Raw genomic sequence first — 17543 nt, forward strand, 5'->3', positions numbered from 1 at the left:
TGTCCAACAACGACTTCACCAGAGTCCTGGTGGATTTCCCATCGGTTCTGGCACCGCAGTTCATGGCAGCCATGCCCCGACACGGCGTACAGCACCACATCCCGACCCAGGGACCACCCCTCCACACTCGTGCTCGAATGCTTCCCCCGGACAAGCTCCGACTGGTGAAGAAGGAGTTGAAGAGGATGGAGGAATTGGGGATCATCCGGCGGTCCGACAGCCCATGGGCCTCCCCCCGCACATGGTGCCCAAAGCGACGGGGGGCTGGAGACTGTGCGGTGACTACCGCAGGCTGAATGAGGCTACAACACCGGACCGTTACCCTGTGCCGCACATTCAGGACTTTGCAGCAAACCTGCACAGTGCACGGATCTTCTCCAAGGTAGACCTCGTCCAGGGATACCATCAAATCCCGATGCATCCTGATGACGTCCCCAAAACGGCACTCATCACCCCTTTCGGCCTTTTTGAGTTCCTCCGCATGTCGTTCGGCCTGAAGAATGCCGCACAGACGTTCCAGTGGTTAATGGACGCGGTGGGACGCGACCTGGACTTTGCGTTCATCTATTTGGATGACATCCTCATAGCCAGCAGTAGTCGTCAGGAGCATCTGCCCCACCTCCGTCAACTCTACGCCCGACTGAGTGAATACGGCCTGACAATCAACCCGGCCAAGTGCCAGTTCGGGCTCGACACCATCGACTTCTTGGGCCACAGGATCACTAAAGTCGGGGCAACCCTGCTGCCCGCCAAGGTAGATGCAGTCCGCCATTTCCCCCAACCCAACACACTCAAAGTCCTGCTGGAATTCATGGATATGGTGAATTTCTACCACCGTTTCCTCCTCTCAGCAGCCCGAATCATGCGCCCCTTGTTCATCCTGATGTCGGGTAAGGGCAAGGACATTACTTGGGACGAAGAGGCCGCAGCTGCTTTTGTTAAAACCAAAGAAGCCTTGGCAAATGCCGTGATGCTAGTGCACCCCAGAACGGACGTCCCTACCACCCTCACAGTGGACGCATCCAACACAGCAGTCAGTGGAGTGCTGGAACAACTCATTGAGGGTCGCTGGCAACCCCTGGCATTCTTCAGCAAACACCTACAACCACCCGAACTCAAGTACAGTGCTTTCGACCGGGAACTGTTGGCGCTCTACCTGGCAATCCTGCATTTCAGGTACTTCTTAGAAGGTCGGCCCTTCACCGCGTCCACGGATCACAAACCGCTCACCTTTGCGTTCACGAAAGCATCCGACCCCTGGTTGTCCCGCCAGCAGCTACATCTGTCCTACATCTCCGAATACACGACGGATGTCCGTCATGTCTCGGGAAAGGACAATGTCGTGGCGGATGCCCTCTCCCGCCCTAACATCCAAGCCCTGATCCGGGGGTAGACTTCGAGGCGCTGGCGGAGGTGCAGCAGGCAGATGAGGAGATCCCCAGTTACAGGACTGCAGTCTCCGGTTTGCAGCTCCAGGACCTCCCCGTAGGCCCAGGTGAGAGGACCCTGCTCTGTGACGTCACCACCGGCCAACCCCGCCCCGTCATTCTGGCAGCCTGGCGGCAGCGCATTTTCAACTCCATTCAAAACTTAGCACACCCCTCCATCAGGACAACTGTCAAGATGGTGGCCAACAGGTTCGTTTGGCATGGACTCCGCAAGCAGGTCAGTGAATGGGCCAAAATGTGCATGCACTGCCAGACAGCCAAGGTGCAGCGGCACACCAAAGCCCTGCCACAGCAGTTCCACCCTACCCGCCGGCGTTTCGACCACATTCGTGTGGACATTGTGGGCCCCCTGCCAGTGTCGCGAGGAGCGCGGCACCTCCTGTCTATCGTAGACCGGTTCACAAGATGGCCAGGGGCGGTCCCGCTCACCGACACCACCTCTGAATCTTGCGCCCGAGCCCTGATCACCACCTGGATATCTCGCTTTGGTGTACCGACCCACATTACCTCCGACAGAGGCGCCCAGTTCACCTCCAGCTTGTGGTCAGCTATGGCCAGCCTTTTGAGAACACAGCTACACCACACAACTGCCTACCACCCACAGTCGAACGGGCTGGTGGAGCGTTTCCACTGTCACCTAAAGTCGGCTCTCATGGCCCGCCTCAAAGGGCCTAACTGGGTGGACTGGACGAGCTTCCCTGGGTCCTGCCCGGAATCCGCACGGCACCCAAAGAGGATCTGTACACCTCGTCGGCCGAGTTGGTGTACGGCGCACCCCTGGTCATCCCAGGAGAGTTCATACCAGCCCCAAGGGGGCAAAAGGAAGAACCCGCAGCAGTCCTGGGCAGACTATGTGAGAGGCTCGGTGACTTGGCCCCCGTACCAACTTCACAGCATGGGCAGAACTCGACCTGCGTACCCAAAGACCTGCACGACGGGGCGGACATCGGGCGCCGCTACAGCAGCCCTACGAGGGGCCGTTTACGGTGATCAGAAACAACGGGTCCTCATTCGTGCTGGACATTGGGGGGAAAGAGGAGGGTTTCACGGTGGACCGACTCAAACCGGCCCATGTGGACTTGGCGCAGCCAGTCGAGATTCCGGCACCGCGGCGCAGAGGCAGACCTCCCAAACAGGGACCGACCCAGACTGTGGACATTGGGGGGGGTGCGTCGCCGGTTCTGGGGGGGGGGGGTTATGTGGCGACCCACTTCCCAGCGCACTCGAACCGGCTCACAAATAGCCAGCGTGCTCTGGCATTGAGGCCGGTTCCAAAAAGGGCGCCAAGCCTGCTTCACCAGCAAGGGGAAAAGCCCGCGTGCGGGACAGGACCGTGAATACGTGCCCCCTATAGCATTCCTGCCCGGGGAGGGCGGGAACAGGAAGGCTTTAAAGCGAGGCCGCGAAGTTTGAATAAATCTCTTTTGCAACTGCGCTCCCGACTGCGTGTCATTATTTCAGTGCTGTGTGTACAATATGTGGAATACTCTTTCTTGACACAGTATGAAGGGACTTTTTTAACTAGTCGGTTAAAGAGAGGCGAGACTGCGCAGGCGCATGACGTCAGCCAGTAGAGCTCAAAAGGTTTTGAAAGGTGGCCACCGTATCCAGCGGGCAGCGGAGTAAGAGGTGGCAATGTGATAGGGCTTTGGCTCAATGGGCTTAGGTGGTAATGGGACGAGGTGAGGTAGGAAGTCCCAGTTTTCTGTGGTCAGTGCCAGATGTGAGGGGTCCTGGAGTCTCCCAGCCTCCCGGCTGGCCACATCAGCACCCGGTGTGTGGAGCTGCAGCTCCTAAGGGACCGAGTTAGGGAACAGTGTAGCGATGTGCTACACACAGCGCTGAAATAACGACACGCAGTCGTTTCGAGATTAGTTTATTCAAACTTCGCGGCGCTGGCATTTAATCCCTAGCGCCCGCCCTCTCCGGGCAGAAATGACATCAGAGGTGCATTACCAAAGTCTCCGCCCGCGCGCTGGCTATTTGTGAGCCGGTTCGCCTGAGCAGAAAGTGGGTCGCCACATAATCCCCCCCCCCCCCCCAGAACCGGCGATACTCCCCCCCCCAATATCCACAGTCTGGATCAGCCTCTATTTGGGAGGTCTGCCTCTGCACTGTGGTGCCTGAACCTCGACCAGCTGCGCCAAGTCCGCCTGGGCCGGTTTGAGTCGGTCCACTGTGAAAACCTCCTGTCTCCCCAATGTCCAGAACGTACATGAACCCGTTGTTGTTGATCACTTTGAACAGCCCCTCATACGGCCGCTGTAGCGGTGCCAGTGTCCGCCCCTTTGTACAAACACAAACTTACAGTTCTGCAGGTCTTTGGGTACATGGGTCAGGGTCCGTCTGTACTGTGAAGTTGGTACGGGGGCCAAGTTGCTGATCCTCTCGCGTAGTCTGTCCAGGATTGCTGCGGGTTCTTCCTCTTGCCTCCTTGGGGCTGCTATGAACTCTCCCGGGACAGCCAGGGGTGCACCGTACACCAACTCAGCCCACGAGGCGTGCAGATCCTCTTTGGGCGCTGTGCGAATTCCAAGCAGGACCCAGGGAAGCTTGTCCACCCAGTTAGGTTCTCTCAGGCGGGCCATGAGAGCTGACTTCAAGTGATGGTGGAAGTGTTCCACTAGTCCGTTTGACTGTGGGTGGTAGGCAGTTGTGTGGTGTAGCTGCGTTCCCAACAGGCTAGCCACAGCCGACCACAGGCTGGAGATGAACTGGGCGCCTCTGTCGGAGGTAATGTGGGCCAGTACCCCGAAGCATGCTACCCAGGTTGTGATCAGTGCTCGGGCGCAGGAATCGGCAGATGTGTTGGTGAGCGGGACCGCCTCTGGCCACCTCGTGAACTGGTCTACCATCGTTAGGAGGTACCGCACTCCTCGGGACACTGGTAAGGGTCCCACGATATCCACATGAATGTGGTCGAACCTCCGGTGGCTGGGTTTGAACTGCTGTGGCGGGGCTTTAGTGTGCCACTGCACTTTGGCTGTTTGGCACTGCGCACACGTTCTGACCCATTCACTGACCTGCTTGTGAAGTCCGCGCCATGTGAACTTGCTGGAGACCATCTGGACGGTTGTCCTGATAGATGGGTGTGCCAAACCATGTATGGAGTCGAAAACTCACCGCCTCCAGGATGCCGGGACAATGGGCTGAGGTTGGCCAGTAGCCACGTCGCACAGGAGGATCCTCTCACCTGGGCCTACGAGAAAGTCCTGCAGCTGCAAACCCGAGACTGCGGGCCTGTAGCTGGGCATCTCGTCGCCTGCCTGCTGCACCTCCACCAGTGCTGCATAGTCCAGCCCCCAGGGACAGGGCCTGGACAGCTGGTCTGGAGGGTGCGTCCGCCACAACGTTGTCCTTTCCCGAGACATGCTGGATGTCCGTCATGTACTCGGAGATGTAGGACAGATGTCGCTGCTGGCGAGCCGACCAGGGATCGGACACCTTTGTGACCGCGAAGGTCAACGGTTTGTGGTCCGTGAACACGGTGAACGGCCTGCCTTCTAAGAAGTACCTGAAATGCTGGATTGCCAGATATAGTGCCAACAACTCCCGGTCGAAAGCACTGTACTTGTAGGTGCTTGCTGAAGAATGCCAAGGGTTGCCAGCGCCCCTTGATGAGCTGCTCCAGCACCCCACCGACTGCTGTGTCGGATGCGTCCACCGTGAGGGCGGTCAGAACATCCGTCCTGAGGTGCACCAGCATCGTGGCATCAGCCAAGGCTTCCTTGGCTTTAATGAAAGCGACCGCAGCCTCCTCGTCCTAAGTAATGTCCTTGCCTTTACCCAACATCAGGGTGTACAAAGGGTGCATGATGCGGACTGCTGAGGGGAGGAAACGGTGGTAGAAGTTTACCATACCAACAAACTCCTGCAGGCCTTTGACCATGTGGGGCCGGGCAAAGTGGCGGATCGCGTCTACCTTGGCAGGCAGAGGTGTTGCCCGGTCTTTGGTAATCCTGTGGCCCAGGAAGTCGATGGTATCGAGACCGAACTGGCATTTGGCCGGGTTGATTGTGAGGCCAAAATCACTCAGGCGGGAGTAGAGCTGGCGGAGGTGGGACAGATGCTCCTGACGACTACTGCTGGCTATGAGGATGTCGTCCAAATAGATGAACGCAAAGTCCAGGTCGCGTCCCACCACATCCATTAGCCGCTGGAATGTCTTTGCGGCATTCTTCAGGCCGAACAGCATTCGGAGGAACTCGAACAGGCCGAACGGGGTGATAAGTGCTGTTTTGGGGATGTCTTTGGGATTTGATGGTATCCCCGGACGAGGTCTACTTTGGAAAATATTCTTGCGGTGCCAGAATCGATGGAAAGTCCACCAGGGTTCTGGTGATTTGTTGTCCGACAGCATGATGGAGTCCAGGTGTGAAGCCGGCAACTTGGTTTCACCCAGGGAACGTCTGAAAAGACTGGTACGTCGGCATGTACCAGTGTTTTCCCTTGCAAGTCGACCAGCAGGCTGTGAGCTCGCAAGAAGTCTGCTCCCAGGAGTGGTTGGGCCACCGCGGCCAGTGTGAAGTCCCACGTGAATCGGCTGGCGCCGAACTGCAGCTGCACTGTGCGGGTGCTGTAGGTCCGTATCGTGCTGCCGTTTGCAGCCCTCAGGGTGGGTCCTGGCTTCCTGTTGCGGGTGTCGTATCGCATCAGGGGCAAGACGCTGATCTCCGCTCTGGTGTTGACCAAGAAGCGGTGTCCCGACTGTTTGTCCCAGACGTACAAGAGGCTGTCCTGGTGGCAAGCCGCCATAGTCATTAGTGGCAGCTGGCCCTGGCCCTTGCAGGGCAGGCGACAACGGCGGGTTTTTGTGCCCCACCGCTGGTGGTAGAAACACCACTGTTCACTGTCCTCCTCACTCCTGCCTCTGTGTTGTGTGAACCCCCCTGCCGGGCCTGGTCTGGTCTGCTGTTGGGCGCATGGCCTGGTAATCTGACTGACGGACGCCACGCTCTCCCTCTTGGGTTTTCCACAGCACGTCTGCCCGGGCCGCCACCTTCCGGGGGTCGCTGAAATCTGCGTCGGCCAGCAGCAGATGTATGTCCTCGGGCAGTCGCTCTAGGAATGCCTGCTCAAAAAAAACATCAAGTTAAACATCACTATAAACATCAAGTTGGATAGTCACTGGGACCGAATGAGATGTACCCCAGGCTACTGTGGGAGGCAAGGGAGGAGATTGCTGAGCCTCTGGCGATGATCTTTGCATCATCAATGGGGATGGGAGTGGTTCTGAAGGATTGGAGGGTTGTGGATGTTGTTCCCTTGTTCAAGTAGAGATATCCCAGGGAACTATAGACCAGTGATTGGTAAGTTGATGGAGAAGATCCTGAGAGGCAGGACTTATGAACATTTGGAGAGGTATAATATGATTAGGAGTAATCAGCATGACTTTGTAAAGGACAGGTCGTGCCTTATGAGCCTGATTGAATTTTTTTGAGGATGTGACTAAACACATTGATGAAGGAAGAGCTGCAGGTGTAGTGTATATGGATTTTAGCACGGCATTTGATAAGATACCCCATGCAAGGCTTCTTGAGAAAGTAAGGAAGCATGGGGTCCAAGTGGACATTGCTTTGTGGATCCAGAACTGGCTTGCCCACAGAAGGCAAAGAGTGGTTGTAGACAGGTCATATTCTGCATGGAGGTCGGTGACCAGTGGTGTGCCTCAGGGATCTGTTCTGGGACCCTTACTCTTCGTGATTTATATAAATGACCTGGATGAGGAAGTGGAAGGATGGGTTAGTAAGTTTGCTGATGACACAAAGATTGGGGGTGTTGTGGATAGTGTGGAGGGCTGTCAGAGGTTACAGTGGGACATTGATAGGATGCAAAACTGGGCTGAGAAGTGGCAGATGGAGTTCAACCCAGATAAATGTGAAGTGGTTCATTTTGATAGGTCAAGTATGATGGCAGAATATAGTATTAATGGTAAGACTCTTGACAGTGTGGAGGTTCAGAGGGACCTTGGGGTCCGAGTCCATAGGACACTCAAAGCTGCTGTGCAGGTTGACTCTATGGTTAAGAAGGCATACGGTGTATTGGCCTTCATCAATCATGGAATTGAATTTAGGAGCTGAGAGGTAATGTTGCAACTATATAGGACCCTGGTCAGACCCCACTCGGAGTACTGTGCTCAGTTCTGGTCACCTCACCACAGGAAGGATGTGGAAGCCATAGAAAGGGTGCAGAGGAGATTTACAAGGATGTTGCCTGGGTTGGGGAACATGTCTTATGAGAGTAGGTTGAGTGAACTCGACCTTTTCTCCTTGGAGCGACAGGGGATGAGAGGTGACCTGATAGAGGTGTATAAGATGATGAGAGGCATTGATTGTGTGGATAGTCAGAGGCTTTTTCCCAGGGCTGAAATGGTTGCCACAAGAGGACACAGGTTTAAGGTGCTGGGGTGTAGGTACAGAGGAGATGTCAGGGATAAGTTTTTTTTACTCAGAAAGTGGTGAGTGCGTGGAATGGGCTGCCGGCAACGGTGGTGGAGGCGGATATGATAGGGTCTTTTAAGAGGCTTTTAGTTAGGTACACGGAGATTAGTAAAATAGAGGGCTATAAGTAAGCCTAGTAATTTCTGAGGTAGGGACATGTTCAGCACAACTTTGTGGGCCAAAGGGCCTGCATTGTGCTGTAGGTTTTCTATGTTTTCTATGCTTCTAAAAGATTGGACCAGGATAAAGATGGAAAGTCACTTTTATGGGGATATTGCTTCAGGTTTAAAAACAAGGCTTATAATTAAATTACAACTTCATTGAGAATATGATGGTAATGATTGGTGTGGGCACAGATCAGAAAGGAAATCAGCTGTTAGCATTTACTCCTAGCAGTCCAATTCCTGTTGTGCTGCTGCTGTGAGACCTTCCCTATATACCTTACCCCATGGTATACCACAACCATTGCAGTGTTGTGTTACTCGTGTTTTGTTGTGTGAGGAGGCTCAGGCAGATATAAAGGGAGTAAGACTTGTATTAGAAGAAACAGAAGCATGAATTATAAACAGGAGAAAGACTGCAGATGTTGGAAATCCAAAGCACACACACAAAGCTGGAGGAACTCAGCAGGTCAGGCAGCATCTCTGGAAATAAATAAATAGTCGACGTTTTGGGCCATGAGTGTGAAGAATTATATATTGCTCCAAGTTCCTAGTTGGTGTAGATAAGCCACCAGGAGCTTTACGACATCCATTTATTAAACAGTTTACTCATTCAGAAATTAGAACATGAGAGAGACAAAGAACTCTAGTGTATCCTAATCCCATGTGGAGTTTCCACAGTAAGTACACTAAATATTGTGGAGGTAAACTTGCAGTTGAATTCTGTATGGCAAAAGATGAAAGAAGCTGTAAATGCAGGTTATGAGGATACATGTGAGATTAATACTTTGGGTTAACAACAAGCAAATATTGTTTTGGAAATGCTCCAGATCTTATGACCCTTGGGAGATATGAAAAATCAAATTATTGGTAGAGTTAATGGTGAAACTACTCAAGATACTAAGGATCCTATTTGTATAAGTATACCTCCTGGTGACTTTCTGTAACTGGGGTTGATATGGTAGAAACTGAGAACTATAGGGCTCCCAGTTGGATTTCTTACAAACAATTGAAGGATGGGTAGGCACCACCACCTTAGGGAATTCACCCTGACAAATCATCTCCTTGGAGATAGTAGGAATAAATCTGGTCTACTGTATGTTGGAACAGTTCTTCATTTTCCTTACCATAGTGACAACCCAACCTATCCACTACACAAGGTTCATAGTGCCAGGAAATATGAAGGAGGAATCGGCATTTGACCATCCATTTGAGCTGTAAAGTGGCAAGGATCCACAGAGGGAGCAAGTATTGGCTTCCTGCTATCAAAAAGGAGAACATTGGTATTGTTTGGAGCATCTGGATAAGAAATGGTTAACAGATTGTGGGTTTGTTTCTTATAATAATTGTTCTCCACTTATCTCGCCTGTCAATAACAGGAGATTCCTAAAATGTGCTATAGTGAATGATAACCTCTTCAAGTGCACTCTACAAAAAGGAAAGTTTACTTTGCAGTTTGCAAAAGCCTAATGCATTTTCCAATGATTTAAGGGACTTAGTATTTGCCAGAGAATATTCCCCAAACCTGTTGTAAAACCAGCCATTCACCCAAATACTGTATATCCATACTGCTGTCTCCTAACCTTCCCCCTCTTCCCCAGTTTACCACAGAGTTACCAACGAGAATGAAGCCATTATCAGACAATGGGTTGGATTATCAAAAGTTATTGAAGATTATGTGGATTTAGCTAATAACACTTTGCTGAATCACTCCTTTAGGAGTGAAGTTTGGAACTGTGGTCTGAACGTTAATGTAGATCCTGGTAATCTTATTTTCTTCTCTTTGTTCTCATGATTATCTATTTTCCAAAATGTTTTTGATGGTAATTTAAACACATTAGCTGCTTGCATGTTAAGTCCATTCCAAGTCTATTTTTAGTGATTTTATCTAACTTTACACCATAATTTTGTCTCTCTTTGAGTAATATGCACCCCATTAAATTAAATTGTATCATACACAACATATGGTATAAAATCAGCTATGCTTTATAATCTGTTATATACCTGTTTACTGACTATATTTAAGCATATCAATGTTTGTGATATTAGTTTTTTTATCTAGGCTTTAATGTCTATGATATTTTGACCACTACAGTTTGAACTGATGAGGAAAGAGAATAAAATTGAGGAGCTTTGGGTGCAAGCAGAAAGAGCTCTGTCACAAGGAAGACTCCTGTGACAGGGGCCGGGACCAACAGGAGATCCCTTATTGCAGTGTTGCAGGTTGAGAGGAGGTCTGAGTGAGTACTGGTAAACAACACCACTCAGGACTTGTGCTGTTGGCTTAGGTTCAACTTGATTTATATTGACCTTTCCACGGAGACAATAATGTGTGAGATCTGAATGAATAAAGGCTCACGTAGTGATCTGCCTAATTTTGGTCAGTTTGTTATAGGCCAACATTGGGCAGAGAAGTGGGCACGTATCTGTGGAGAGCTTGTGGAACAGCTGAAGGACCAGGTGGTAGGATAACTTCCCACTGGGCTTCAGGAAGAAATAAGAGCAGTTCTAATTAATGAATAGAACACATTGGGAATGACTGTATGTCTGTCTAGTCGAATGAGTACAGTGGTACGTGAGACAGGATATCACTGGGCTCTGGTTGCCACAGGGAAGGACAGTCCAGGAATCACTAGCAGGAGAACATCCAGTGCCAATGTAGACTTACCTGTGTACAGAGTTTCATGGACTGTTTTGGAGTGATAATGTAATTGGTCATGATAACAAAGGAGTCCGATCCCTAAAGGAAGGAAATGCAGAGGATGATGAGTAGAGATTCTGCAGACGTTTGCAGTCTTGAGCAACACACAGAAATGCAGTGAGACAGAATCTATGGAAGGAAATAAACTGTCAACGGTTTAGCCCTAGACCCTTCTTCAAGACTAGAAAGATTGGGGAAGGAGCTAGAATAAAGGTGGGGTGAGGTTGATGAGCACAAGGTAATAGGTGAAACCCGATGAGGGGGAAGGTGTGGGGGTGGGTAGGGGAGTGGGGGTGAAGCTGGGAGATAAAAGGCCTGAGGAAGAATCTAATAGGTGAGGACTGTGGACCATGGAAGAAAAGGAGGAGTTGGGGCAGGTCATGAGGGGGAGGAGGGAAATAAAAGAGGCAAGAAGACATGAGAATGAGGGAAAGTAAAAAGGTGCGATGTGCTTGGCCTCATCATGGCAGTAGAGGAGCTGTGGACAGACAAGAGTGTGGGAATGGGAAGTCGAATTGAAATGGGTGGCCTTTTGTGCTGAATTCAGCCAGTGTTTTGTGTGAGAGTCATTCCATCTCTCTAATTCTGAAATGGGCATGGAAGTCCAAACAGCACATTTACTGAGCACAAATAAGTGAAGGTCCCTTGTTCCACTTAGTCCCACTGTGTGGACAGAGCTACTGTGGCTGGTGCATATTATGGAGTGTTTTACCCAGTTGCGATTCACAATCTGGCCCACGTAGCTCACCGTTCATACCTGTGATGGGAAGGTGTAGTCCACAGTGTCCAGCACCCTGGGGCCGATGGTGGAGAGGTTGGTGAAGCCAAAGCCTTTCACTTTGATGGAGACGGAACTGGTGGTGGAGTCCGTGTACTGATAACCCTTCTCATGTATGAAGACCCAGCTGCAGCAGAAAGAGTGGGAGGGTGTTTACTCCGGAAAACCGTGAATGCTTCAATGAGGACAGCGGTTGTGGGACTGAGCTCTCATCTCCAACAGGATCATTCCCAAACACCACCCCACAACACAAAAATATCAAACATTGCCCCCCCACAGACACGTCCAACACCTCCCCCCACAGACACGTCCGACACCACCCCCCCCCACAGACCCGTCCGACACCTCTTCCCCCCACAGACACGTCCGACACCTCCTCCACCCCCTCCACCCACAGACACGTCCGACACCATCCCCCTCACAGACACGTCCGACACCTTCCCCCCCACAGACACGTCCGACACCTTCCCCCCCACAGACACGTCCGACACCTCCCCCCACATACACGTCCGACACCTCCCCCCTACTGACACGTCCAACACCTCCTCCCTCCACAGACACGTCCGACACCTTCCCCCCACAGACACGTCCGACACCTCCCCCCTACTGACACGTCCGACACCTTCCCCCCACAGACACGTCCGACACCTCCCCCCTACTGACACGTCCGACACCTCCCCCCCCACAGACACATCCGACACCTCCCCCCCCACAGACACGTCCGACACTTCCTCCACCCCCTCCACCCACAGACACGTCCGACACCTCCTCCACCCCCTCCACCCACAGACACGTCCGACACCATCCCCCTCACAGACACGTCCGACACCTCCCCCCCACAGACACATCCGACACCTCCTCCACCCACAGACACATCCGACACCTCCCCCCCCACAGACACGTCCGACACCTTCCTCCCCACAGACACATCCGACACCTCCCCCCCCTCAGACACGTCCGACATCCTCGGTGGTCGGTGGAGTTATGGATGGTGTGGAAGGTTGGTGGAGTTGTGGACAGTGTAGAAGGTTGGTGGAGTTGTGGACGGTGTGGAAGGTCGGTGGAGTTGTGGACAGTGTGGAAGGTCGGTGGAGTTGTGGACAGTGTAGAAGGTTGGTGGAATGTGGACAGTGTAGAAGGTTGGTGGAGTTGTGGAATGTGTAGGTCAGTGGAGTTGTGGACAGTGTAGAAGGTTGGTGGAGTTGTGGACAGTGTGGAAGGTTGGTGGAGTTGTGGACAGTGTGGAAGGTTGGTGGAATGTGGTCAGTGTAGAAGGTTGGTGGAGTTGTGGACAGTGTAGTAGGTTGGTGGAGTTGTGGAATGTGTAGGTCAGTGGAGTTGTGGACAGTGTGGAAGGTTGGTGGAATGTGGACAGTGTGGAAGGTCGGTGGAGTTGTGGACAGTGTAGAAGGTTGGTGGAATGTGGACAGTGTAGAAGGTTGGTGGAGTTGTGGACAGTGTGGAAGGTTGGTGGAGTTGTGGACAGTGTAGAAGGTTGGTGGAATGTGGACAGTGTAGAAGGTTGGTGGAGTTGTGGAATGTGTAGGTCAGTGGAGTTGTGGACAGTGTAGAAGGTTGGTGGAGTTGTGGACAGTGTGGAAGGTCGGTGGAGTTGTGGACAGTGTAGAAGGTTGGTGGAATGTGGACAGTGTAGAAGGTTGGTGGAGTTGTGGAATGTGTAGGTCAGTGGAGTTGTGGACAGTGTGGAAGGTTGGTGGAATGTGGACGGTGTAGAAGGTTGGTGGAATGTGGTCAGTGTAGAAGGTTGGTGGAGTTGTGGACAGTGTAGTAGGTTGGTGGAGTTGTGGAATGTGTAGGTCGGTGGAGTTGTGGACAGTGTAGAAGGTCAGTGGAGTTGTGGACAGTGTGGAAGGTTGGTGGAGTTGTGGACAGTGTGGAAGGTTGGTGGAATGTGGTCAGTGTAGAAGGTTGGTGGAGTTGTGGACAGTGTAGTAGGTTGGTGGAGTTGTGGAATGTGTAGGTCAGTGGAGTTGTGGACAGTGTGGAAGGTTGGTGTAATGTGGACAGTGTAGAAGGTTGGTGGAATGTGGACAGTGTGGAAGGTTGGTGGAGTTGTGGACAGTGTAGAAGGTTGGTGGAGTTGTGGAATGTGTAGGTCAGTGGAGTTGTGGACAGTGTGGAAGGTTGGTGGAGTTGTGGACAGTGTAGAAGGTTGGTGGAGTTGTGGACAGTGTAGAAGGTTGGTGGAGTTGTGGACAGTGTGGAAGGTTGGTGGAGTTGTGGACAGTGTAGAAGGTTGGTGGAATGTGGTCAGTGTAGAAGGTTGGTGGAGTTGTGGACAGTGTAGTAGGTTGGTGGAGTTGTGGACAGTGTGGAAGGTTGGTGGAGTTGTGGACGGTGTAGAAGGTTGGTGGAGTTGTGGAATGTTTAGGTCAGTGGAGTTGTGGACAGTGTGGAAGGTTGGTGGAGTTGTGGACAGTGTAGAAGGTTGGTGGAGTTGTGGACAGTGTGGAAGGTTGGTGGTGTTGTGGACAGTGTGGAAGGTTGGTGGAGTTGTGGACAGTGTAGAAGGTTGGTGGAGTTGTGGACAGTGTGGAAGGTTGGTGGTGTTGTGGACAGTGTAGAAGGTTGGTGGAATGTGGACAGTGTAGAAGGTTGGTGGAGTTGTGGACAGTGTAGAAGGTTGGTGCTGTTGTGGACAGTGTGGAAGGTCGGTGGAGTTGTGGACAGTGTAGAAGGTTGGTGGAGTTGTGGAATGTGTAGGTCAGTGGAGTTGTGGACGGTGTGGAAGGTTGGTGGAGTTGTGGACAGTGTAGAAGGTTGGTGCTGTTGCGGACGGTGTAGAAGGTCGGTGGAGTTGCGGACAGTGTGGAAGGTCGGTGGTGTTGTGGACGGTGTGGAAGGTCGGTGGAGTTGTGGATGGTGTGAAAGGTCGGTGGAGTTGCGGACGGTGTGGAAGGTCGGTGGTGTTGCGGACGGTGTGGAAGGTCGGTGGAGTTGCGGACGGTGTGGAATGTCGGTGGAGTTGTGGACAGTGTGGAAGGTTGGTGGAGTTGTGGAATGTGTATGTCGGTGGAGTTGTGGACGGTGTGGAAGGTCGGTGGAGTTGTGGAATGTGTAGGTCGGTGGAGTTGTGGACGGTGTGGAAGGTCGGTGGAGTTGTGGACGGTGTGGAAGGTTGGTGGAGTTGTGGAATGTGTAGGTCGGTGGAGTTGTGGACGGTGTGGAAGGTCGGTGGAGTTGTGGACAGTGTAGAAGGTTGGTGGAGTTGTGGACAGTGTGGAAGGTTGGTGGAGTTGTGGACAGTGTAGAAGGTTGGTGCTGTTGCGGACGGTGTAGAAGGTCGGTGGAGTTGCGGACAGTGTGGAAGGTCGGTGGTGTTGTGGACGGTGTGGAAGGTCGGTGGAGTTGTGGATGGTGTGAAAGGTCGGTGGAGTTGCGGACGGTGTGGAAGGTCGGTGGTGTTGCGGACGGTGTGGAAGGTCGGTGGAGTTGCGGACGGTGTAGAAGGTCGGTGGAGTTGTGGAATGTGTAGGTCGGTGGAATTGTGGACACTGTGGAAGGTCGGTGGTGTTGTGGACGGTGTAGAAGGTCGGTCGAGTTGTGGACAGTGTAGAAGGTTGGTGGAATGTGGACAGTGTGGAAGGTCGGTGGAGTTGTGGACAGTGTAGAAGGTCGGTGGAGTTGTGGACAGTGTAGAAGGTTGGTGGAGTTGTGGACAGTGTGGAAGGTTGGTGGAGATGTGGACGGTGTAGAAGGTCGGTCGAGTTGTGGACAGTGTAGAAGGTTAGTGGAATGTGGACAGCGTAGAAGGTCGGTGGAGTTTTGCACAGTGTAGAAGGTTGGTGGAGTTGTGGACTGTGTAGAAGATTGGTGGAATGTGAACAGTGTGGAAGGTCAGTGGAGTTTTGCACAGTGTAGAAGGTTGGTGGAGTTGTGGATAGTGTAGAAGATTGGTGGAATGTGGACAGTGTGGAAGGTCAGTGGAGTTGAGGACAGTGTAGAAGGTTGGTGGAGTTGTGGACAGTGTAGAAGGTTGGTGGAGTTGTGGAATGTGTAGGTCAGTGGAGTTGTGGACAGTGTAGAAGGTTGGTGGAATGTGGACAGTGTAGAAGGTTGGTGGAGTTGTGGAATGTGTAGGTCAGTGGAGTTGTGGACAGTGTGGAAGGTTGGTGTAGTTGTGGACAGTGTAGAAGGTTGGTGGAGTTGTGGACAGTGTAGAAGGTTGGTGGAGTTGTGGACAGTGTGGAAGGTTGGTGGAGTTGTGGACAGTGTAGAAGGTTGGTGGAGTTGTGGAATGTGTAGGTCAGTGGAGTTGTGGACAGTGTGGAAGGTTGGTGGAGTTGTGGACAGTGTAGAAGGTTGGTGGAGTTGTGGACAGTGTGGAAGGTTGGTGGAGTTGTGGAGAGTGTAGAAGGTTGGTGGAGTTGTGGAATGTGTAGGTCAGTGGAGTTGTGGACAGTGTGGAAGGTTGGTGGAGTTGTGGACAGTGTGGAAGGTTGGTGGAGTTGTGGACAGTGTGGAAGGTTGGTGGAGTTGTGGACAGTGTAGGTCAGTGGAGTTGTGGACAGTGTGGAAGGGTTGAGTTGTGGACAGTGTAGAAGGTTGGTGGAATGTGGACAGTGTGGAAGGTCGGTGGAGTTGTGGACAGTGTAGAAGGTTGGTGGAGTTGTGGATAGTGTAGAAGGTTGGTGGAGTTGTGGACAGTGTAGAAGGTAGGTGGAGTTGTGGAATGTGTAGGTCGGTGGAGTTGTGGGCAGTGTGGAAGGTCGGTGGTGTTGTGGACGGTGTAGAAGGTCCGTCGAGTTGTGGACAGTGTAGAAGGTTGGTGGAATGTGGACAGCGTAGAAGGTCGGTGGAGTTTTGCACAGTGTAGAAGGTTGGTGGAGTTGTGGACAGTGTAGAAGATTGGTGGAATGTGGACAGTGCAGAAGATTGGTGGAATGTGGACAGTGTAGAAGATTGGTGGAATGTGGACAGTGTAGAAGATTGGTGGAATGTGGACAGTGTGGAAGGTCAGTGGAGTTTTGCACAGTGTAGAAGGTTGGTGGAGTTGTGGATGGTGTAGAAGGTTGGTGGAATGTGGACAGTGTAGAAGGTTGGTGGAGTTGTGGGCAGTATGGAAGGTCGGTGGTGTTGTGGACGGTGTAGAAGGTCCATCGAGTTGTGGACAGTGTAGAAGGTTGGTGGAATGTGGACAGTGTGGAAGGTCAGTGGAGTTGAGGACAGTGTAGAAGGTTGGTGGAGTTGTGGACAGTGTAGAAGGTTGGTGGAGTTGTGGACAGTGTAGGTCAGTGGAGTTGTGGATAGTGTGGAAGGTTGGTGGAGTTGTGGACGGTGTAGAAGGTTGGTGGAATGTGGACAGTGTAGAAGGTTGGTGGAGTTGTGGAATGTGTAGGTCAGTGGAGTTGTGGACAGTGTAGAAGGTTGGTGGAGTTGTGGAATGTGTAGGAGAGTGGAGTTGTGGACAGTGTGGAAGGTTGGTGGAGTTGTGGACAGTGTAGAAGGTTGGTGGAGTTGTGGACAGTGTGGAAGGTTGGTGGAGTTGTGGACAGTGTAGGTCAGTGGAGTTGTGGACAGTGTGGAAGGTTGGTGGAATGTGGTCAGTGTAGAAGGTTGGTGGAGTTGTGGACAGTGTAGAAGGTTGGTGGAGTTGTGGACAGTGTAGAAGGTTGGTGGAGTTGTGGACAGTGTAGAAGGTTGGTGGAATGTGGACAGTGTAGAAGATTGGTGGAATGTGGACAGTGTAGAAGATTGGTGGAATGTGGACAGTGTGGAAGGTCAGTGGAGTTTTGCACAGTGTAGAAGGTTGGTGGAGTTGTGGATGGTGTAGAAGGTTGGTGGAATGTGGACAGTGTAGAAGGTTGGTGGAGTTGTGGACAGTGTAGAAGGTTGGTGGAGTTGTGGGCAGTATGGAAGGTCGGTGGTGTTGTGGACGGTGTAGAAGGTCCATCGAGTTGTGGACAGTGTAGAAGGTTGGTGGAATGTGGACAGTGTGGAAGGTCAGTGGAGTTGAGGACAGTGTAGAAGGTTGGTGGAGTTGTGGACAGTGTA

General features: G+C 52.1%; 1 protein-coding gene across 1 annotated transcript in view; it reads right to left on the minus strand.

Moving 5' to 3' along the window:
- p2rx1 (purinergic receptor P2X, ligand-gated ion channel, 1) overlaps positions 1 to 17543 on the minus strand; it is a 102653-nt gene that overhangs the window by 59968 nt on the left and 25142 nt on the right. The window contains exons 2-3 of the mRNA XM_059971485.1: positions 11508 to 11655; positions 10718 to 10789 (exon numbers count right to left, since the gene is read on the minus strand). Coding sequence (XP_059827468.1) covers positions 10718 to 10789; positions 11508 to 11655 — 220 coding nt within the window. The remainder of the gene's footprint in view (positions 1 to 10717; positions 10790 to 11507; positions 11656 to 17543) is intronic.

The sequence above is a fragment of the Hypanus sabinus genome, chromosome 6 (assembly GCF_030144855.1).
Source record: "Hypanus sabinus isolate sHypSab1 chromosome 6, sHypSab1.hap1, whole genome shotgun sequence".
Classification (NCBI taxonomy): Eukaryota; Metazoa; Chordata; class Chondrichthyes; order Myliobatiformes; family Dasyatidae; genus Hypanus; species Hypanus sabinus.